Below are 23,558 nucleotides of genomic sequence, written 5' to 3'. Positions count from 1 at the left end.
TCTTACAGGCTGTGCTTATTAAGTTCACCCAGGGGACTACTTTTAACACTTTGCCACTCTGTCCTTAATTTTTTTTTTTTTTGTGGTAACATACATAACAAAATTTGCTATTTTAACCATTAAAAATTTTTTTTATTAATTAAAAAAAATTACAAGAAACACAAACATTCCCAACACATACACTCAGCAATTCACAATATTTTAACCATTTTTATGTTATACAGTTCAGTGATATTAATTACCTTTAAAATGTTGTGCTGCCATCACCACCATCCTTTACTAAACTTTTTTATTACCCCAAACAGAGATTATTTACCTATTAAGCAATAAACTCCCAATGCCCTATCTTACTAGTGTCCTTAATCTTTAGTCTGTACTTTGGGCTACCATCATGTCTCTTTGTGTCCCAAATTATGAAGTGACCTCTGTCTCCTGACCTATAATGTTTGGATCTCAGACTCCAGTCCTTATGTAAGGACATTGTAGGAAAAAGAAATCCTATTGTGTGTAAGGAGTATCGGTGCCTTCTGGTGAAAAGAGCTGTTAATTGAGTAATGTTCTGCATCCTGGTTTCCCCCCCTCTTCCAGGAAAATAAGAATTCACAAGGTGGTGTCAGTTAATTGCTCATGGTCCCCTCTCCTGGGCTTACTACATATTTTTCTCCCCTTCTAGTATATTTAATAACAGGTTGCAGTCTCTTCTATTTTATCTGACTATATTATTCTGTGATTATTCCTGTAGCACTTGGACTCTTGAAGATATTCTAGCATAGAATAATACTGATTTTGAGACGTTGGTTTTCATCAGAAATTGAAAAGGGAAGTGAAATTAGGAAAGTATACATAAGGGGCATTTAACTGCATTGGAAATGTTTTAGTTCTTAATGGGGTGGTGGGAGGTGAGTATACATTTGTAAATATACCTTTTTTGGCACATCTTAAGTATTCTATAATAAAAAAATAGAGCTGAGTATTTAATAATGTTTACAAATTAGAAAGGAGAAGTAATTTCAGGAGGCTTGGGGGTAATTCACATTTAAATGTGGGCCTATTTAAATGGACAACACTGTTCTCCCCCTCCCATACACACAAATTTCAAGAAAAGCTTGCTACCCCTACTCCCTCAGTTCAGCCCTTGGGACATGTGTGTTTATCACAAAAGAAAGTTATACTTCTTCAGCAGAGCCAAGGGTGATAAAATTAGGGTCTTGCAGAAGCCCTTATTTTGCTTTTGATTGTTTCTGGTTCTTTGGCTGGGAGGTACCCAATAGCTTCTCCCCTGCAGTTGGTTTTCTTCAGGGGTCATTGGCCTCTTTCACAATCTCATAAAAAGGCTGTTACTATTTAAAGAGGCCACATCTTGCCTATCCATGTTGCTCAGACGTTTCCCATCTCCATGGTAGGCTCTTTTTTAGGAGATAAGGTTTGCATGGTAAACATATCTTAATTACAAGTCTGAATTTCTAAAGCACTTCAATTAAAAAATATAAAGGAATATAGAAGAGGCAGTTTCAGAAGACTATCCCATGATACCCTCTGGTATATACAGATTACTTCCCCCATATATGAATTTTACTTTCTATGATTGATAGCAATGCCTAGATTATATGCTCCTGTAATTTTCTAGCAGTGTGATTGTGATACATGAAGTAAAGCATGCTTATACCGATATTGTTGAATTTCTAGAGATTGGAATGGATTGCTTTCGTTATCTAAAATAAGCATCCTTATAAAAATGTAGTTGACTTTCTGGGGATTAGAATTGGAATGTCTTTTGTTCTCTAAAAAATGTTAGTACAAAAGTAGTGGTCTTTGGAGAAAATAGCCTACAGTTTTTCACAGCCAAAGAATTATTGCAAACCAAAACTTCTTTTTTTTTTTTTGAACGAAAAGGGGAAAAAGCAGTAAGCCCTAATGCCAAGAATTCAAGTGAAATGTTTTCTGGCCTATTGTTTGTATTTAATACAGATTTATCAAAATGTTATTTTTCTGTGGTTAATGTTATCACAAAGGTCTGCTTAAAAAGTCTTTTTAAAGGCACAGTGATTTGATTCTAAACGTTATGCTCTAGGCTCTCTTATTTATAATGTGTGACCTACAGTGTGTTAAGTGGAAACAGAAACAAAAGAACTCCAGATTATGCTTTGCAGGATATGGCAGACTGTTTGAAATGGGTTTTATAATAATGATAACTATTTACCTTATTTTCTCTATTTTATTATATTTCTGTATTCTACAGTCATGAACAGTTTTTATTTTTTAGCTCCCATTTATTAAACACCCATTATATGCAAGTACTTTGCTAAGCCTTTACACGTATTATCTCATTTTATTATCATGTTAACCCGATTGGGGCAGTACTATTATGCTTCTTATTCTTTTATACATAGGAAATTGAGGTATAGCAAGGCCAAGGAATTTATCAGGATCACATAGCTCGAAATGTTTCTAGCCAAGAGCCTATCTACTTCCAAAGTCTCTTTCTTCCCAGCCCCCTCCCCCAATTCTCCCTCACTAGGATGAAACCGGTGCCATTAGGATTTCCCTGTAGTAGGAGCCCATTGAAACTTCAAAACAGCCTCATTTCAGATGAAGAAATTTGGTGAAAGTAAAGTAGCTTGCTGAGCAAGTATAGCTGGTGGTCTCACAAACTCAAGATTTTCTGATGCGAGACCATCTTTAGTCACAAAACCAACAGCTCCCAGGATTACCTGAGTCAGTAAAATAAAATAAAAAACAAAATTTAGGAAGGTAGGGGGTTGTCAACTTTTTCTTTTGCCAAGTGATAGCATTAAAAAACATCTGTCCCCACACTTGCATAAAAGAAAAGACATTACTTTTTTAGAAAGGACATTTTAATAATAGAAAACAGGGAGACATAATTTCAGGATAAAAACAGTGTTGTTTAAAATGAAAAAAACTCAGCTTTATGAGAAACTCTCAACACTGTCTCTTTTTTCTTTTTCTTTCTTTTTTTCTTCTCATTTTGACACAGACTTGAAAACTTGGTCACAAACCGGTTTCTGGTAACTATTCCCCCCACATCACACTTTCTACAAATACAACAGTTTGTCAGCTATTAAAGGATCCCCAGCAAGTTGATGCCACATTTTTGTTTTTTGATCTTTAGAGAGTTATTGATGTATTAGTGTGTTGGGCTTTAGATTCCATTTTCATCAAACTTCTTTCTTGCTCATAACTTTTTCTTATTTTGGGTCAGGGGAGGCAATCTGAAGACACACAAAAGCAATTGATGATGGCTGTCGGTCAAGCTTTCATTTTCTCCTCTTTTCTTACTTATCTTTCAAATAATAGTTGCTTGCCTAGTATGCTTTACTGTTTTAATTAGCTCATTTTCTCTTTATTTCTGATTTTGTTGCTTAGGCATCCACCATGAGAATTTTGGGACCCTTGGTAGAAGGGATTTTAGAACCAGAAGTCTGTGGATTAAGTCGGGTGAAAGAGAAAAGAGGGACATCATTTCTGGGTGTGGGCAGTGCCCACCACAATGCCTTCCTTACACATAGTAGGTACTCAACAGATTTGTTGGATGGACCAATGAGTCTTTTTTGTATCCTAATCTGTCAACACTAACTCCCAGCATTTTAGGCTTTTGTGTACATGTGGAAAGCTCAAAACTTGTAGATTGTTCATTGAAATGTGCAGGTGTCCCCTGCCTGGAGCATCCCCAAGGACAGAGTTGGGAGTACTCATGCTCTGCACTCAGGGTGTCTGCCAGCCTTGTTCTTGCTGCCTGTTGTCCTACTCTCTCATTAACTGTGATATGACATTATATTGTCACAACATTTGTGAAACTGGTCAGCATAAGATCTGAAGAACAACAGTTTAAAAAGCTTCTTCTTCCATTGCCTTTACTGGCTGTATTGTCAAGAAGATGATAAACCTCTCCTGCATGGTGATGTGCCCAGGAAAGAGCTTTGAGATAAGTTGTTAAGTATCCATATTTGTAAAGATTGGGACTTAAACTTTAAACTACATGTAACTACACCTGAGTTGTGGTTGCCATTGTAGAGGAACCCCCATAATTACCTTATTCAGTGAATTTTATCACCTTAACCAGTTATCACAGTAATTAAAGGAGCTTTATAGAATACTTTAGTGTTTTTGTGTTTTTTTATTTTGCATTAAACATTCTCAATTCCCTAATTTTATTTAATACTTGTTAGTAAATATTCTGTTTCAACTGGGAGATGCATAGGAAAAAGGTTCACTTTCATTTTTTTTTTTTTGTTATTTAGACCAAAGCCTGTGACCGAGCTCAACCATGGGACATCCAGATTCTCCTCAGAAACAAGACTTTCCAAAGGACCAATGACTCTGTGCCCCATGCCCTATCATTTATTCCTACTCCATAGCTATGTCTCGATCCCGCCATGCAAGGCCTTCCCGATTAGTCAGGAGGGAAGATGTAAACAAAAAGAAAAACAGCCATCTGAAGAAAACATCCAAGCCAGCCAACAAAAATTTGGCATCAGTCAAGACTGTATGCTCCGAAAAATTAAAGCAATTAGTTCAAGAAAGAGATGTTAAGAAAAAAACAGAACCCAAACCACCCATGCCAGTCAGAAGCCTTCTGACTAGAAGAGGAGCAGCCCGAATGAATTTGGACAGGACTGAGGTTCTTTTTCAGAACCCAGAGTCCTTAACTTGCAATGGATTTACAATGGCTCTGCGAAGCACCTCTCTTAGCAGGCGGCTCTCCCAACCACCGGTGGTCATAACCAAAACCAAGAAAGTTCCACCTTCTAAGAATTTACAAAAGCAACATGAGTGTGATTATAAGGTACTCACTGATGTGGGAGTAAAGCCTGCAGAAAATGAATCACACCCAATGCAAGACCCTCTCATCCCCCTTGATATAGAGAATTTAATTGGTGTACAAAAAGCATCTTTAATTAAAAATGAGGGCCAAGAGACAACCCAGTCTTGGTCCGAAAGGGTTGAAAATTCCAAAATAAATACTCATCATGGCCCTGTAGCTGAGACCCATTCTGGGTCATTGGAAGGGACATATGGTAGTGAAGAACTATTCTCTGGACAGACAGTGAATGATACCAGCGGTTCTGCTGTATGTGCTCCTTTGCCCCAAAGAGAAGCCCACAAGGTTACCTCTGAAAGAACTCCCAATATTCAGTTGGAAGATTTGGGTTCACGAGTAGAATCTCTTAAGCTATCTGATTCTTACCTAGATCCCATCAAAAGTGAACATGATTGCTGTCCCACCTCCAGCTTTAATAAGGTTGTATCTGAATTGGACCTTAGAAACTGTTTATCTATTGGTGGGTCTATATATCCTACCTCTTTAATAAAACTCCTTCTGGCAGGCTCAGAACCACAAGAAACCATTGGTGCTAACTCAGATCATCAAGAGGTCCTCAAAACTACTCCATCTCAACAGGAGGCTCCTGGTGCTATTTCAGATGAACAAGAAATTCCTGATACTACACCTGTCCTAAGAGAGGCCTTCAGTGCTATCCCACAGCAACAAGAAGTTCCTGGTACTACTACATTTTATGGAGAAGCCCTGGGTGAGACCCCAGACCCACAGGAGATTTCTGCTACTATTCCATTCCAACAAGAGGTCTTTGGTGCTATCCTAGAACAACAAGAACCCCCTGGCATGTGTGGTGCTGCTGCCTTAGACCTGCCTATTTTCCTTCCTGCTCCTCCAAACCCGATTACCACCTGTAACGCTCCCCCAACGTGGCCTGTCTCATACGGGCTGGAGGCCCAGGGTGCTATTCACATTTTCCCTTTGGGCTCAGATCACACTCCTCAATCATCATCAAACTCAGAGATAAATTCAGTACCCCCAGCAATGACTATAAGCAATAAGGACAATGAGAAGCAGGTTCATATAAGCTTTCTGCCAGTAAACACTCAGGGGTTCATAGTAACCCCTGAGAGAGAACTGTACCAGTCATCGCTGGGTGTTGCCCCACTCTCCCAGACAGGTCCCAACAAATCAGAAGGAGGAAGTTCCGAGGTCAGCACAACAAGCAGGGTTGATCTTGCCAACCCCATAGTGGGGTCTTTGCCAGGGTCAGTTGCTACTACCTCCTCTTCCTACACAACTTTGCTACCTACTTTGGAAAAGAAGAAACGAAAGCGATGTGGGATGTGCCAGCCCTGCCAACAGAAGACCAACTGTGGTGAATGTACTTACTGTAAGAATAGAAAGAACAGCCATCAGATCTGCAAGAAGAGGAAATGTGAGGAACTGAAAAAGAAACCATCCGTCCTTGTACCTTTGGAGGTAAGCAGTTAGCCAAGGGGCTGGGAGATACCTGTGACTCTTTGCTTAGTAATCTGTGTGGAGACAATTAAAAAAAATTTTTTTTAATTGTGGTAACATATATATATATAACATAAAATTTGCCATTAAAAAAAGGCGTTTGTCCCCATTTTCACTATTTTTAAATGTACAATTTTTTGGCATTAATTACAGTTATGGTGTTGTGCTATTGTCACTCCATCCATTACCAAAACTTTTCGTCACCCCAAACAGAAACTCTGTACCTATTAAGCATTAACTCCCTGTTTTCTCATTCCCCTCTAATCTGTTTCATAGAAACTTTCTGTTTCTATGAATTTACATATTCCAGTTATTTCATATCAGTGAGATTATACAATATTCCTCCTCTTGTGTTGGGTTTACTTCACTTAGTATGATGTTTTAAGATTCATTCTTGTTTTAGCATGTATCAAAACTTCATTTCTTTTTATGGCTAAATGATACTGCATTGTGTGGACATACTACATTTGTTTATCCATTCATCTGTTGATGGATGCTTGGGTCGTTACCACCTTTTGGCTATTGTGAATAGTGCTGCTCTGAACACTGGTGTACCAGTAACTGGTTTCAGTCTTTTGGGTGTCTACCTAGGCATGGAATTTCTAGATCAGATAGTAATTCTAGGTTTTAACTTTTTGAGGAACCACCAAACTTTTCCACAGCCACTGCTCCATTTTACATTCTCACCAGTAAGGCATGAAGGTTCCACTTTTTCCATATCCTTGCCAACACTTATTTTTAAAAAATAATAGCCATCTTAGTGGGTGTGAAGTGGTAGCTCTTTGTAGTTTTGATTTGCATTTTGTCCTGAGGCAATTTGCTTCAGTATTGCATTATCTTGGTAAAATGTTGCTTTAAGTTATCTATATGAAGAAGTGAACTTACCTGAAATATGTCTTGTACAGTGATGCATTAGCTTATTTTTAGAATTTGTACTAGAAAACTAGAACAGTTTTTCCATTAGAGGATTTGATGGAGACATAGGGCAGTTGTATGAACTATGGTTTTGCAAAGATTTCCACTATATCTCATTTTGGTCAGCTGTATGTCTTTTTTGAAAGTTATAGATAAAAAACTAAGAGTGAAATGAATTCATTAACTCTCTAACAACCAGAGGAATTAAACTTCTTTCCTTCTGAAGGGATAAAACTGCATCAATAATCTTGAAACTTTTCCCTGGAGCATATAGATTTTGTCTCAATCAAAGCTAATTTTTACCTGCTCTACATATCTCACAAGGTTGTTGGAATTAAAGGTTATGAGAAGGTGAAAATGGTTTCTAAGCTTTTCTATTATATGCAAACATTTGTCCTTATTACAGTTTGTGGACCTAAATAGTAAAAATATTGCTCGACTTAGAATTTGTTTAAAGGACTTTAAGGAACTTGGTTAAAATGAGTCTTGGGTGTCACACAGGAACCCACAGTTCCGGGGAAATACCAGGTTATACACATATAGCACAGTCTCTCAGAACCTAGAAATAACAATTGCAGCTCTGGGCTAAATGTGATTGCTATAGGAGCTTACAACTAGGCCCTAATTTTCCTATAAGAATTTTCTAAAAGAAACCACACAATATTTGCTTTTTGTTTCCTGCTTATTTTGCATCACATAATGTCCACAGGTTCGTTCACATCATTGTACTTCATTTATTCTTATGGCCAACTAACAATCTATTGCATGGATGCACCACAATCTGTTTATATATTCGTTGGGTGATGGACATATGGGTTGTTTCCTCTTTTTGGTCTATTATGAATAATGTTGGTGTGAATAGTTGTATATGAATTTTTGTATGAATGTGTATTCAGTTCTCTTGGTTATAGGTCTAGAAGTGGAATTACGGGGTTATATGGTACTCAATGTTTAACTTTTTTGAGATACTGCCAAACTATTTCCCAAAGTGGCGACACCATTTTACATTCCCACCAGCAATGCACAAGAGTTCCTATTTCTCCACATCCTTAACTATTGCGTGACTTAGAATTTGTTTAAAGGACTTTAAGGAGCTTGGTTAAAACTCAAAGTGTTGCTTTTCATACTTTTAAAACACCTGTCCAATAAGATGTTTTATGATTTGTTAAAATTTTAATTTATTTATTAATTAAAAAAAATTTAACAAACAAAATAAAGCACCAATATACATAATCAGTAATGTTTTATGATTTTTAATAACTCACCTGAGATTGTATTTATTCTGTGTCTACTCTAAATACAGGTATAATAGAATAGGTTGATTAAAAAGTATTGTGAACTTTAATTCAATTAATCTTTTAAATTTCATTCTTGACTTAAATTATCTGTCCAGAAATGCTTTGACTTCTTATTTGATTGTGCCATAGCAAACAAGAGATCTAGTGTTTATACTGTCATGTGTTGACAGACTTTTAAGTTGTCTCTACACTATTTTGTTACTACAAATCTTACTACAATTTTTCTTTACATGAGTCATTTCACTGATGTAAGAGTATAGCAGAATGAGGCCAGTTATTTAAAGGTTTGCAAAATTCTGAATACATGCCTAGTAATATCTAGCAGAGAAGTACTCCTCCCTGCAACTTGTGAGCTCCAGATTTGTAACTCTGCCAATTGACATTGCCAAAAGCACTCTCTCTTAATAGGTAAAAAGAAATTTGTTCTTTTCTTCCCCAAACCTGTTCCTCCTCTTGTGTTACATGTTTGGTTCAATGACTTACCCAAAGTAGAAAATCCAGTGTCATCTATGTTGCCTTCTTCTCTCACCCCTATAGATTCTCTTGTTCTATAAGATCTGTGTACTTTTATCTCGCCATTTTCTTGCCACCACTATGGATGAGGCATTTATCTCTCATTGGGACAATTTCAGCTTGCTCTTCATTGGCCACTTCTATTCTGGGTCGTACCAGCTAGCATGGAAGGTATTGTGTTCCATACCAGGTGATTTGCTTCTGTAGTAGCTGGCTGGGCTTGGTACAGGGATAGGTGCTCAATAAGTATTTGTTAGTTAAATGGAAAGAGAATATATTTGTAATTCAGATAATCAGGTTTATAAATTTAGATGTAGGCTTGTGGTTTATATTTGTAGCTATGGCAAGCAGGTTCCATCAGTGTGGGGATAAAAAAAAACGGTCTTTGTTGATGCATGAATGGATACCTTGGTCACTGGCCCTTATATCCTCTCCTAAATAGGACATTCTTTATTTTTAAAAACTACTTGTCATTTTGATGTAATTTCAGACTTACAGAAAAGTTGCAAGAGTACTACAGAAAATTCCATATATATTCCATCCACATTACCCAAATGATAACTCTTTATCATATTGCTTCATTTCTCTCTCTTTTTCTCTATCCCACTCTTTCTGTTTCTATTCTAAACCTTATCATGGACATGATGCTTCTTTAACCCTATATACCACAGTGTCTATTTCCTAAAAGCAAGGATACTCTCATATCCTATTATCAAAATCAGGAAATTAACATTGACCCAAGATTATTATCTAATCCACAAACCTATTCCTATTTTACCAATTGTTTTATAAGAAAATGTCTATGTATCCTTCTTTAACCCGGAAGTGAAATTTTTAAAGCAACTTTATTGTGGTATAATATTTACAGGCAATAAACTTCACATTTTAAAGTGTACAATTTGATGAGTTTGACATATGTATTCACTGTAAAACAATTACCACAATAAAAATCCATTCCTCCCTGAAGTTTCTTTGTGCCACTTTGTAATCTCCACCTCCCTCCCTGCACCCTTCCTTCTCACACAAACACTGATCTTCCTGTTACTGTAGATTAGCGCATATTTTCTAGAGTTTTTAATAAATGTAATCCATACAGTGTAGATACCATTTTTGGTCTGGAACAGTTCCTCAACTTTTGTCTTTCATGACATTGCCACTTTGAAAAATTGCAGCTCAGTTATTTTGTTCCTCAGTTAGAGTTTGTCTGTGTTTCCTCGTAACTAGATTTGGGTTATACATTTTGCAGGGATATCTTATCAAGAGGCGTATGCTATCAATTTGTTCCACTATTATTGATCTTAATTTTGATCAGTTGGTTAAAGTGTCTTTCAAGTTTCCTCATTGTGAAGTTAATATTTTCCCCTCTGTACTTAATAAATATCTTGTGGGGAGGTTGAGACTAAAATCATGCTACCCACTCAAACTTGCACTTCCTAATTTTAACATGCGTTGGTGATTTGTGCCTGAGTCACCAAATAATGATTTTTAAATTTCCATCATTTCTTCTAAATCTATTACTTTTAAACTCTTTAAGTAATGTCACTATTACTATTTTCTAGGCTTACTTACTTTCTGACCTGTCCCAGCCCTGAAATCAGTTATTATCCATGGAAGCTTGGTTCCTTTTAGTGGAGAATGGTATTTAGAAACCAAGATTTTGGTGACTGGTGGATCACTGTTACTGGGATGTCAGTCCTGTGTTCAATAGGTACTTGAAGTATTCATTTCTCTCTTATGCGTGCATGCACACACACACTCATGAACATGTTGTTCTTTTGAAATATAGTTGTAGTTCATTTATTTCTATTTATTTATCATTTCAGGGTTACCAAATACTTGATGGTATTCATTCATTCATGCATTCATATTATCTCTATCTCTTTCTCTTCCTTCCTTCTTTCTTCCTCCCCCCAAAACAGCACCATTATTACTGATTAAGTCAATTCTGAAGAATATCTTAAGTTGTCCTTATATTGAACCCTGGAGTAGATAGACCTTACCCACTCAAGATTGCATGGAGAGGCAAAGGAGAACACAGGCTTTCCTGAGAGGAGCTCATTCTGATAGAACAAGGAACAGTTGCATATTCTTGTTCTTGATTTCTTTCTTTTCTTATTAGTGAACATGTGGGGTTACAGAAAAATCTTGCATAAAATACAGGATTCCCACAAACCACCTGTTTTAGTTTGCTAAAACTACCGAAATGAAATATACCAGAAATGAGCTGGCATTTAAAGATGGGGACTTATTAGCTTACAAGCTTACAGTTCTGATCTTATCAAGACAATATCTGGACTTCTCTGGCAGGTGACAAGGGACATGGTGGTGTTTGCTGGTCCCGCCCTTCTTTTCTGGGCTTTGTTGCTTTCAGTTCTTGCTTCCATGTCTTTCTCTCTGTATTTTATTCTTAGGAAGAGCTCCAATAAAAGAATTAAGACCCATCCTGAAATGGGTGGGTCACATCCTACCCAACAAAGATCCTATGTACAAGGGTTTCACACCTATATGAACAGATTAATTTTAAGAACTTACTTTTCTGGCATCCATAAAGCCTCCAAACCATCACGCCATCCTATTATTAACACCTTGTGTTGGTGTGGTATATATGCTACAAATATACCACAATCCATGGTTGAACTTGGGGCTCACTATTTGTGTAGTACATTACTATGGATTTTTTTTTAATTTATTGTTTTGCCATACATACAACTTAACATTTCCTTTTTAACCACACTTGGAAGTATATTTCAGTGCTGTTAATTATGTTCACAACATTGTGCTACCATCTCCACCATCCATTGCCATATATTTCCATTGTTCCTTGTTTCATTTGCTTAACCTATGTTATGAGACTCACCCATAATGTGGTTTGTAGCTATAGTTACTCATTCCCACTGTGTTACAGTATTCCATTGTATACATATATCACATATTCACTCATGTGACTGCTGATGAAGAGTAATGCTACTATGAACATTATTATGTTTCTTCCAGTGAATAAATGTATGCATTATGTTGAGTATATACCTAGGAGTAGAATTTCTGGGTCATAGAATATGCATATGTTCAGCTTTCATAGATATTACCAGACAGTTGTGATTCCAATTAAGACTCATTAGCTGTAAATGAGACTTCGAGTTGTGCTACCTTCTTGCTGACACTTGAAATTTTCTGTCGTATTTTAATCATTTTGTTGGGTGTTCATTGGTATCACTTCATTGCATTTCCTTGATGACTAAGAAAATTGAACTACTTTTCATACATGTATTGGTCATTCAGATATCTTTGGTAAAGTACCTTTTTAAATCCTTTGCACATTTTTCAATTCGTTTTTCTACTATTTCCTTATTGGTTTATAAAAGTTATTCATTTTGTTGATACAAATCCTTTGTTGAATATAGGGTTGCAAATGTGTTTTCCTATTCTGTGATGTAAATTTTCAAACACTCATGTCTTTAAATGAACAGGAATTCTTGACTTAATATAGTCCAATTTACCAATCCTTTGTTTATGAAAGCTTTTTCTGTCCTAAAAATTTTTTTTTTATTTATTTTTGCTTATTCTAAGGTCATGAAGATCTTATTTTTCATTTCCTTCTCAAAAAAAATTTTTTTTAACATTTCACATATAGATCTACAATATATCTGGAATTGATTATTTTGTATCGTGTGATAGACATCAAGATTTTTTCATATAGAGCTGTACTTGCCCAGCACCATTCTTGAAATGACCTTCCTTTCTTTGATGCTACAGTGTTAACTTTATCATAAAACATGTAATTGATTAGTTGTGGTGGTTTTTACACTCAGTTCCACTGACCTTTTTGTTTATCCTTCTGTATAAGTTGTTGTAATTACTATAGCTTTATAACAAGTCTTGCTATCTAGAAATGTAAGTCCTTTCTTTAACTTTGTTCTTCAAAACTAACATGGGCTATTTTTTTGTTCTTTGCATTTTCATAAACATTTTTGAATTAGCATATTAATTTCCACCAAAAACCTTACTGGGATTTTGATTGTGATCATGTTGACTCTATACACCAATTTTGGGAGACTGACATTTTTATAATATTGAATCTTGTATCCCATAACATGGTATATCACTATTTATGAAATTATGTTTCATTTTTAATTATGAGATATAATATATTCAAAAAAGTAACAAATTTCCAGGTACATTTTAACAAGTAGTTTAGAACAGATTTTTTTTTCCTTATCCTAATGTCTTTTTATTATTAATTAAAAAAATTTTTTTAAATACCAAAAAGCACCAAACAAATGCAAACATTCTTAACTTTTGATCATTCTGTTCTACATATATAATCAGTAATTCACAATATCATCACATAGTTGCATGTTCATCATCATGATCATTTCTTGGAACATTTGCATCTGTTCAGAAAAAAATAAAAAAATTCATACATACACTACCCTTTAACCCTCCCTTTCATTGATCACTACCGTTTCAATCTAAATTTATTTTAACATCTGTTCCCCCTCTTATTCATTTTTATTCCATATGTTTTACTCGTTTGTTGATAAGGTAGATAAAAGGAGCATCAGACACAAGGTTTTCACAACTCACAGTCACATTGTGAAAGCTATGTCATACTATCATCTTCAAGAAACATGGCTACTGGAACACAGCTCTACATTTTCAGGCAGTTCCCTCCAGCCTCTCCATTGACTAACAAGGTGATATCTACTTAATGTGTAAGATAACCTCCAGGATAACCTCTCAACTATGTTTGGAATCTCTCAGCCATCGAAACTTTATTTTGTCTCATTTCACTCTTCCCCCTTTTGGTCAAGAATGTTTCCTCAATCCCTTAACGTTGAGTCTCAGCTCATTCTAGGGTTTTTCTCAATCCCTTGATGCTGAGTCTCAGCTCATTTATAGAACAGATTTTAAAGTTTGGTGTGGGCTACAGTTTCACAATTCTTCATTTTTTTCTTCTAGCTGTTCAAGACTCTGGAGACCAACAGAAATATAATGATTCAGCAGTCATACTCATTTGTTAAATTCTATTTCTCTGTTATACTCCTCCTTCTCTTTAAATAACATATACATAAAAGTAATAAATTTCAAGGTACATCAAGTTTGGTATGGGCTACAGTTCCCCAGTTTTAGAGTTTTATTTCTAGCTGCTCTAAGGTACTAAAAGAAATATCAGTATAATGATTCAGTATTCATACTCATCTGTTAAACCCAACCTCTGTATAACTCCACTATCATCTTTGATCTTCCTCCCACTCTTTATGGGTAGTTGGGCTATGCCCATTCTAACATTTTCATGTTGGAAGGGGTTGTTGGTAATATGGGATAACGGGATGGAACTAGTTGATGTGCTGGAAAGACTGGTCCCCCTCTGCATTTTGGGACTTAATCTAGTCCAGGGACTCTTCTGGAGGTTGTAGGTTTCTGGAAAGTTACCCTAGTGCTTGGAACCTTTGTAGAATCTTACATAATGCCTAGGTATACTTTAGGATTGGCAGGAATGATTTTGATTGGGGCTTGGCAAGTTGTAATAATGTTTTATATTTCTCTAAAATATACCTATTCCCCGCAAGCATATGCTGTTTTCTCAAAATGTTGACTACAGACCTTTGGGAGTAGTTAAAGCAACTTGATTTACTTTTTTTAGTTGGTCATAGATTACATTTTTGTCTTCCACAATAATAAACAATTTCTTTTTAATTACATAACAACAGGGATAGAAAATCTTCCCAGAGATATATTTTGGCCAAGAAATATATGTTATTCGTCTTTTGCCAAGCTTAATTCAGCTTACTGTTCTTCATATTAAGAAATACAGATAATTGAAACCACTAACTCTATAACTCTTATAGTTATCTAAGATTCTACTCTTTGCTAGATATTCCTCATGTGTATTTGTAAATTAGTATTTTGAGGCATACGTACTATCCTGTTTGCACTGAACAGTGATGGAAGTAAAAAAAAAAAAAAAAAAAGTAAGAATACTTTTCAGAGCCAGAGTAGTTTGCTTTGGCCAGGCTGCATATTCAGAAGTAAATTTTAGTGTTCTTTAAAAAGAACAGAAAGCAAAAAATGCCTGTTGGGTAGACTGTGCTTCAAAGGGTGGGTTATAGTATAATTCAGTGATTTTTGTCACAGCATCACATATTTAATTAATGTTAATTGATTAACTAAATGGTCAGTTTGTGAGCTGTTCTTGCCGAGATGAAATAATTTCTCTTATTTACTCTAGTAATGTTGAGAGCTTTTTCCAAAGCGATTAAAAGGTTATTACCTCTTTGATTAGATTAAATAGCAGTAGAACAAATAATGTTATATTAGATAACTACAGGTATGAAGTATGCTGTATGTATTTCCATGATATCTTTTTTAAATTTATTTTATATTATCAAACCAAAACAACATACAAACAGGAACATTACTAACATACAAAGATTCCACATATGGTGTACAATCAGTGGCTCACAATATTCATACTATCTTCTTATCTAATGTAAATTCTACCTGGAGAAATAGTAACACATGCATTGATAATATTTGAAAAGCTAAAAGGTGAGTAGTATTATATGATACAAATTGAACCACTGACTGCCCACTCTCTTAAGGGTGGGTGTTTCCATGTGCTAACAGTCCAGTTCCAGAGATGTTATTATAGAATTGTTTGGCACACTTTTTTTTTCATTTTTTATTTTTTTATACTCTTTTATATCTAATTTTTAAAATACATATTGCTTTATTTTTGGTGGGAGTGGGAGGAGTGGACTAGCCTCACTTGGCCTCTGCTTTTCTCAAAGTTTTGAGACAGCTGTATCTCATTTTGGCATATGTTGTATATACCATATGGAACACATTTTTGCTACTCACTCCTTCAGTTGAGGGCAGATGTTATATGTTTTTAAATATGCCTTTAAGGACTCTCTTTAGATCACTAGTACTGAGAATTCAGTAGCTATCTTTCCTCAGGGCTTGCCATAGATTAAAAAAAAATAAGAAGAAGCCTTTTGGGTCTTGTATTAGCCATGGTTCTCTAGAGAAACAGAACCAACCGGAAATATCTGTAAATATGGGAGTTTATAAAAGTGTATAACACAACTGTGAAGATGCACGAATTCAAATTTGGTAGGGTAGGGCCACAAGGTGGCAACTCCAATGAAAGTCTTCAATGAATTCCCCAGGAGAGGCTGACTGGCTGAAGCAGAGACCTAAGTTCTCTCTTCGGATTGCTGAAGTTACCGCCTCTGTGTTAGAAGCCTTCAACTAATTGAATTAAATGCCTCTCATTGTGGAAGACACTTCCCTTGGTTGATCACAGATGTGTCAACCATAGATGAATCAACAGATTGAAGATTCAGGCCCACAAAATGTCCAAGCTGTAACAGTTAGACCAGTGCTTTCTTGATCAGGTAACTAGGCACCATCTGTTGGCCAAGATAACACATGAACCTAACCACCACAGGTGTAGTATCCTCATATACGTAAACTCCAAATATGACGTAAGAACATGCTGTTCTGGATTGATTCTGACCACAGCTGTTAATTTCTGAAATCTTGTCACCGTGGCTCAAATCTTACCTTGCCATTTTATTTATATAATCTTATCCAGGAAAATATGTGTGAAACTGGCCACCACCTTCATCTATTATCACCATAATCCAAGTCATACTACTATATATAGCAAGTACTTTGGAATGGTACATATTTATTTTGCTACAAAGCTTAACTCCAGATCTCCTTGTGCTGTCATCCTTTTGTTTTTGATGATACTGTGTAGCATTTCAAGAGCTCATGATAAGAAAGCTGCAAAAGCTGCCCTCATTTTAAAATAGCTGTTCATTGAAGCACTAGGATGGGTGTGGCACAAGTGTTACCAGGGAGAGTGGAGGGGAAATCTTACCCTTTTGCATTATCATCATTCTAAAATGAGGTGGAACTTGCAACAGAATAAACTAGTTTAGGGTTTTACCTTGATAATGAGACAACACTCAAAACCAGAATATCCAGGTCTTCGCGAAATATCATCTGTTCTTCATGGCTGCTATAAAAGCAACAAAGATAAATCTTGCTTTTTTTTTTTTGTGCCCTATCAATACTCATTTAACAGAAGGTTATAGTGTTTTCCTGCAGAGAAAACAATGATTAGAAGTGAAATGCTCAAGTTATCTCTAAAGTCAAAGCCCAGGACTTACGGGGTGTGCTAGCACAAATAGTGACTCAATGACTTATGATAAAGCAACCATTGAACTAATTAATGAATGGAAGAAATCTTATCAAGAAATGTAAGATGCAGCTTATTTCTCATAAATCAATGTCTATTTTTAAAAAGTACCCTTGTAAACAATTTATTTTAATCCATATATAATATTATATCACTTTAGTTGCTGGTACCCCAAAACATCATTTAGGGGTTGATTCTATACATGTCATTTTAAAGTACTAAGATCATGGGATATTCAAGTAGAAGGCTTGAGAAAGTTTTCAGGAAGGTAGAAAGTGCTTTTAAAAAATGTGGTAAAAAGCTGTCTAAGTTGTTTAAAAGTAGTGCTTTATGCCAGGAGGCTAGGCATTGCCATATGATCCTGAAATCCCTTTTATGCTCAGTATTTGCCTGAAGGAACTGAGTGTGGGGACAGAAATGGACATTTGCACACTGGTGTTTGTGGCAGCAGTGTTAGTGATCCACAATGGATGGAGGTGCCCTAAGGGTACAACTGATGAATGGAAGGGGTAGCTATGGTGTATACATACAATGGACTACCAAAAGGCTGCAAGAAGGAATGAAGTTGTGAGTCGTGTAATTAGGTGGATGAATCTTAAGGACTGTATATATATATATATATATATATATATATATATATATATGTATATTTTTTGTATCTCAGTTCCATATCTTTAATGGTCATTCATTTGTATGTATTATATTAACCCAATTTTAGAAATGTTTGTATATATTCTCCACTTCACCTAAAATTTTCAATTTATTATCATAAATCTGTTCATAATATTCTCTATGGTTTTAAATGCATGTATTAAAGTTTTAATACATAGGAAGCTAAGTTCCCCCTGTAGTTCTTTTTTTTAAATTTTTTTCATTTTATTTTTTTAAATACCAAAAAACACCAAACGCAAACATTCCTATTTTGATCATTCTGTTCTACATATATAATCAGTAATTCATAATATCATCACATAGTTGCATATTCATCATCATGATCATTTCTTGGAACATTTGCATCTATTCAGAAAAAGAAATAAAATGAAAACAGAAAAAAAATTTATACATACCATACTCCTTACCCCTCCCTTTCATTGATCACTAGCATTTCAAACTAAATTTATTTTAACATTTGTTCCCCCTAGGCTTAAGGGTCACCCCCAAAAACTTCTTTTGTTACTCAGATGTGGCCTCTTTCTCTAAGCCAACTCGGCAGGTAAATTCACTAACCTCCCCTCTACGTGGGTCATGACTCCCAGGGTGTACATCTCCCTGGCAATGTGGGACAGAAATCCCAGGATGAGCCGGGACCCAGTATCAAGGGATTGAGAAAACCTTTATGAAAGGGGCAAGAGAGAAATGAGACAAAATAAAGTTTCAGTGGCTGAGAGATTTCAAACAGAGTTGAGAGGTTTATCCTGGAGGTTATTCTTACACATTATATAGACATCCCTTTTTATTTTATTGTGTATTGGAGTGGCTGGAGGGAAGTACCTGAAACTGATGATCCTTGATTCTTGAAGATGATTGTATAAAGATTTAATTTTTACAGTGTGACTGTGATTGTGAAAACCTTGTGTCTGATGCTCCTTTTATCTACCTTGTCAACAGATGAGTAGAACATATGGAATAAAAGTAAATAATAGGGGGAACAGATGTTAAAATAAATTTAGTTTGAAATGCTAGTGATCAGTGGGGGCGAGGGGTAAGGGGTATGGTATGTATAATTTTTTTTTCTGTCTGTTTTTGTTTTATTTCTTTTTCTGTTGTCTTTTTATTTCTTTTTCTGAATTGATGCAAATATTCTAAGAAATAATGAATATGCAACTGTGATGATATTGAGAATTACTGATTATATATGTAGAACGGAATGATCATATGTTGATGTTTTTGTTTGTTGTTAATTTTTTTAATTAATAAATAAATAAATTTTAAAAAGATAAAAAAGAAATAGCATGATTTATGTTAAATGGGTAAATTTTTCCTCCTTTTTTCACTCAGCATATCATCAGCATTTTTTCTTGAAACAAAAAATTTTTAAAGTTTTTTTTTAATTCCTGCATAATATTTGTTTAGCTAAATGAACATAATTTGTTGAGGTATTTTTCATCACTGGGTGCTGCAGTTTCTTACAATTTTCCATAGGATAGGGAACTTTTTTCTATAAATCTTGGATACCATTTCAGCTGATTTCCTTGAGAATAGGATCACTTGGTTCTTCATTTCAAGCTACACATACTAACATAACTAAAATTTTTAATATTTCAGTGTCCACTTAATGCCTAATGATTTTTTAATCTTTACTGCTTTTGGAAACTTCGTGGTTGTGGTCTAGGTACTTTGGGAAAGTAGGATCCATTTCCTTCCTCCCAAATGAGAGACTCTGTAGTTTCTATTGTATCCTTTTTTATGATAAACACATCTTAATACCCCTTTCAGTGATGATGATTGAGCCAGCATTTTAGCAAGTCCAGCTGGTAGTTGGACATCAGGAAAATCTAACTAGATATTTTGGGTAAATATCTATCATGGAAAAAACAGAGTTTTAAAATTACACGTATTTGTGCTTTAGTACTGCTAAATTTTCTACATGTTTTTAGGTGGCTAGTCAAGAATTCCTAAAACTGATCTGATTCTAGTTTAAATGATCTCAGCATCAATCTTTTGTATAATGTTCCACAAGTCATAAAAATGGAACTTTTCCATCATAGGTTCTTTTTGTTTATCATCACAATTGACTTTTTTTTTTCTTTTGTGAAAAATAGCATATGTACAAAAAAGCAATAAATTTCAAAGCACAGAGCAACAATAAGTTGTAGAGCAGTTTTCAGAGTCTGGTACAAGTTCCAGTTACACAATTTTAGGTTTTTGCTTCTACCTGCTCTAAGATACTGTAGACTAAACAATACTGATATAATGATTCAGCAATAAACTCTACCTTCTCTGTATAACTCCACCATTGCTTTTGATGGCTATGCTCATTCTAACTCCTTCATGTTGGAAGGGGCTGTCGATAATATGGGATAGGGACATGGGAGTAGTTGATGTTCTGGAGAGGCAGGCCCTTTTGGATTCCAGGACTTACCTGGTCCAGGGACCCATCTGGAGGTTGTATGTTTCTGGAAAGTTACCCTAGTGCATCAAACCTTTGTAGAATCTTATTAACACCCTTGGTGTCCTTTAGGATTGGCAGGAAGAGTTTTGGTTGGGGGTTGGCAAGTTATGATATATAGAAATGTCTAACTGAAGTTTGTGTAAGAGTGACCTCCAGAGTAGCTTCTTGACTCTATTTGAACTCTCTCAGCCACTGATACCTTATTTGTTACACTTCTTTTCCTCCTTTTTGTCAGTATAGCATTGTTGATCTCATGGTGCCAGGGCCAGACTCATCCCTGGGTGTCATCTCCCATGCTGCCAGGGTGACTTGTAGTGGGGAGGGCAATGATTTCACTTGTAGAGTTGGGCTTAGAGAAAGAGAGATTATGTCTGAGCAACAAAAGAGGTCCTCCAGAAGTAACTCTTTGCATACCTATACGTAGGGTAAGCTTCTTCACTACGTATAAAAGCTTCCCAAGAGCAAGCCTCAAGATCAAGGGTTTGGCCTATTGATTTGGGTATCCCTAATGTTTGACATAGTATTAGGGGTTTCCTTGGTGGTAAAGTTTAATAGTTCCATATTTTTTCTCCCATCCCTCAAAGTTATGCCAAACTTTTTGATTATCTGCTTAATATACTCTGGTATGTATCCAGGCATTACATTAACCTGTAGAGGATTAAAGGCCCTCATTCTTAGTCTGAGCTCCCTGCGTTTGGATTGTTTAAATGATCTATCCAGACAGATTGAGTTAGATTATGTGCTACAGAAAATTTATGCTCTGGACAAAATAAACCTTTCTTCCTTTGGTCTCAAAGAGTAGATAAGGTTCTAAAATATAGACAATGTCTTACTTACCCCTGTATTTTGAATTATCTTAATCCCTAACTGACTGGCTTCATTCTTATCTCTAAATACCAGGTTATACATATATAAAACAGCCTGTCAAAATCTAGAAATAACTATTACTCCTCTGGACTAAATGTGACTGTTTCCATCATATGTTCTTAAATGTGCTCTAGTGATCTGTGATCCAAACTCATCAATTATATGCAACATATTTTTTGCATATGCATTTTTCTGGAGAGATGGTCAATACCTTTTTTTAGATTATATATAAATCCTAATCATGTTCCTCAGCCCCTCCGAATAAAAAAGTTACTAAAGGAATCACAGTACTGTATAAAGAGACTTTGTAGGAATACGGTTAACAACTTTTCCTAAAGTAAAGGAAAAAACAGTTCTACTACAAGTTTAGCTATCCCTATTGTGGTCATCGTGGTGAGAATGGATCTACTTTTGACATGGGTAATCCACCTGTGAAGCCAACACACCATGAGAGCAGAGATGATGTATAGAAAGGGTCTGGCAGAACATCTACACAATAGGTGCTTAAACATGGTAGTTATTGTTACATTCCTGAAGAGATTTGTGAACTCATTTCATTACTTTCACCTGCTTCCCTCTTGTTACCTTGATTGGTGCTCTCTGGAGGAAAATAAATGAAGTCCTCAAAAGTAGCCAATATAGACTGTTTCTCAGTATCTTTTCTTCTAAATCACTTTTTCTAGTGGAGGATTAAGATGCATTATGAATGAATTTGTTTCACGGTTCCCATGTGATGCAGAATTATACTTGTGGTTACCAGTGAGATCTATACCACAATTATTTTCTTGTCCTTGCATAATGAGAGGGTTTTGGTGTTTCTGGTGTGTTCTAGACATTTACATTGTATGGCTTGTTTTCGTATTGTATTTCATATGCAAAACAATTTTGTGGTGAGTTTTCGGTTAAAGAACAAGGGGAAGAATCAATGCTGGAGGAAGTGGGTGGAAGACGAGGCTGTGGAAGCCCACAGTTGACCTAAGCCAGTTGTATGGAGTGGATGTTTGTTACATTTAGAGGGGGGTGTGTGTGCGTTTTGGTTTCTCTTAACCTGCAAGAATAAGCTGTTGTAGGAGTTAACACGGAATTGTAAGGAGACTTGTCTGCTGGGCAACATAAAAATTAAATTGTTTTTTTTACTCACCTAGCTCCATTTTTCAGAAGCCACGCCTAGTACATTATGAGATGTTAAAATGAAGAAAAATAAATAAAACAAGGAAAAAACCAAAGGCATTTAACTTTTCTGTTGTTTGTTTTAACCTAGAGGACTATTGTCATCTTTACTAATTAGGTGCATAAAATTTTAACAAAATTAAAAATTCTTTGTCTTTGAAACAGAGGAAACTGGCACAGGAAAAGGAGGAAGGAAACTTAACATTTATCGAAGGTCTATTATGGGCCAGACACTGTAATAACAGCTTTATATTACCATATTCAGTCCTGACAGTAATCCATAAAGTATTAGGTACTAATAGTTTCAAGACTAGAATATTGAAACACACTTTAAAAAATGTGTTTAATTCCCCAATGGTTAGTAAGGATTAGAGCCATCTTTCTACTGCAATAAAGAGCACTTAAAAAATTGATTACCCCCTTTTAAAAAAAGGTTTGAGATGTAGTTCCATACCATAAAATTCATTCTTTTAAAGTGTACTGTTAATTGCTCTTTAGTCATAAGTTTGTGCGACCGTTACCACCATCTAATTCCCGACATTTATGCATTTCTATATCTGTACATAAAAACACAGAGGCAGATATGTGATATGTATATCATAGGGAATTTTGCTCACATTGTTTTTTGTTTTTGTTTATCTATTTGTTTATTTGGGTGCATGGGTCAGGTATGGAATCTGGGTCTCTGCATAGCAGGTGAGAATTCTACCTCTGAAATACCCATGTACCCTCCAGAACATTTTCATCATCCTAGGAAGAAACCTTGTAACCATTAAGCAGTAATTCTCCCTCCCCCATCCTTCCAGCCCCTGATAACCACTAATCTACTCTGTCTTTATGGATTTGTCTACAATGGACATTTCATACAAATGGAATCATATAATATGTGGTCTTTTATGACTGGCTTTTTTTACTTAGCATAATATTTTCAAGGTTCAGCCATGTTGCAATAGAGATCAGTACTTTGTTCTGTTTTATAACTGAATAATTACTGTATGAATGAACCATACTTTGTATATTCGTTAGTTGATGGACATTGCATTGTTTCCTTTTTGGGCTATTATAAATAATGCAGCTATGAATGTTCCTGAACAGGTTTTTGTTTGCCCTTTTTTTTTTTTTTTTCATTTCTGTTGGGTATATATCTAGGAGTAG

At 35.5% G+C, this 23,558-nt stretch overlaps 1 protein-coding gene across 3 annotated transcripts in view; it reads left to right on the top strand.

Annotated features, from left to right (window-relative positions):
• TET1 (tet methylcytosine dioxygenase 1) overlaps positions 1-23,558 on the top strand; it is a 159,544-nt gene that overhangs the window by 3,340 nt on the left and 132,646 nt on the right. For all 3 annotated transcript variants that reach the window (XM_077125090.1, XM_077125088.1, XM_077125089.1), the window contains exon 2: positions 4,260-6,277. In XM_077125090.1, the coding sequence (XP_076981205.1) occupies positions 4,379-6,277 (1,899 nt within the window). In that variant the 5' untranslated portion in view covers positions 4,260-4,378. The remainder of the gene's footprint in view (positions 1-4,259; positions 6,278-23,558) is intronic.

The sequence above is a fragment of the Tamandua tetradactyla genome, chromosome 13, assembly GCF_023851605.1.
Source record: "Tamandua tetradactyla isolate mTamTet1 chromosome 13, mTamTet1.pri, whole genome shotgun sequence".
NCBI lineage: Eukaryota > Metazoa > Chordata > Mammalia > Pilosa > Myrmecophagidae > Tamandua > Tamandua tetradactyla.
Note: the sequence above shows the minus strand (reverse complement) of the source record. Positions and strands in the feature narration are given on the sequence as shown.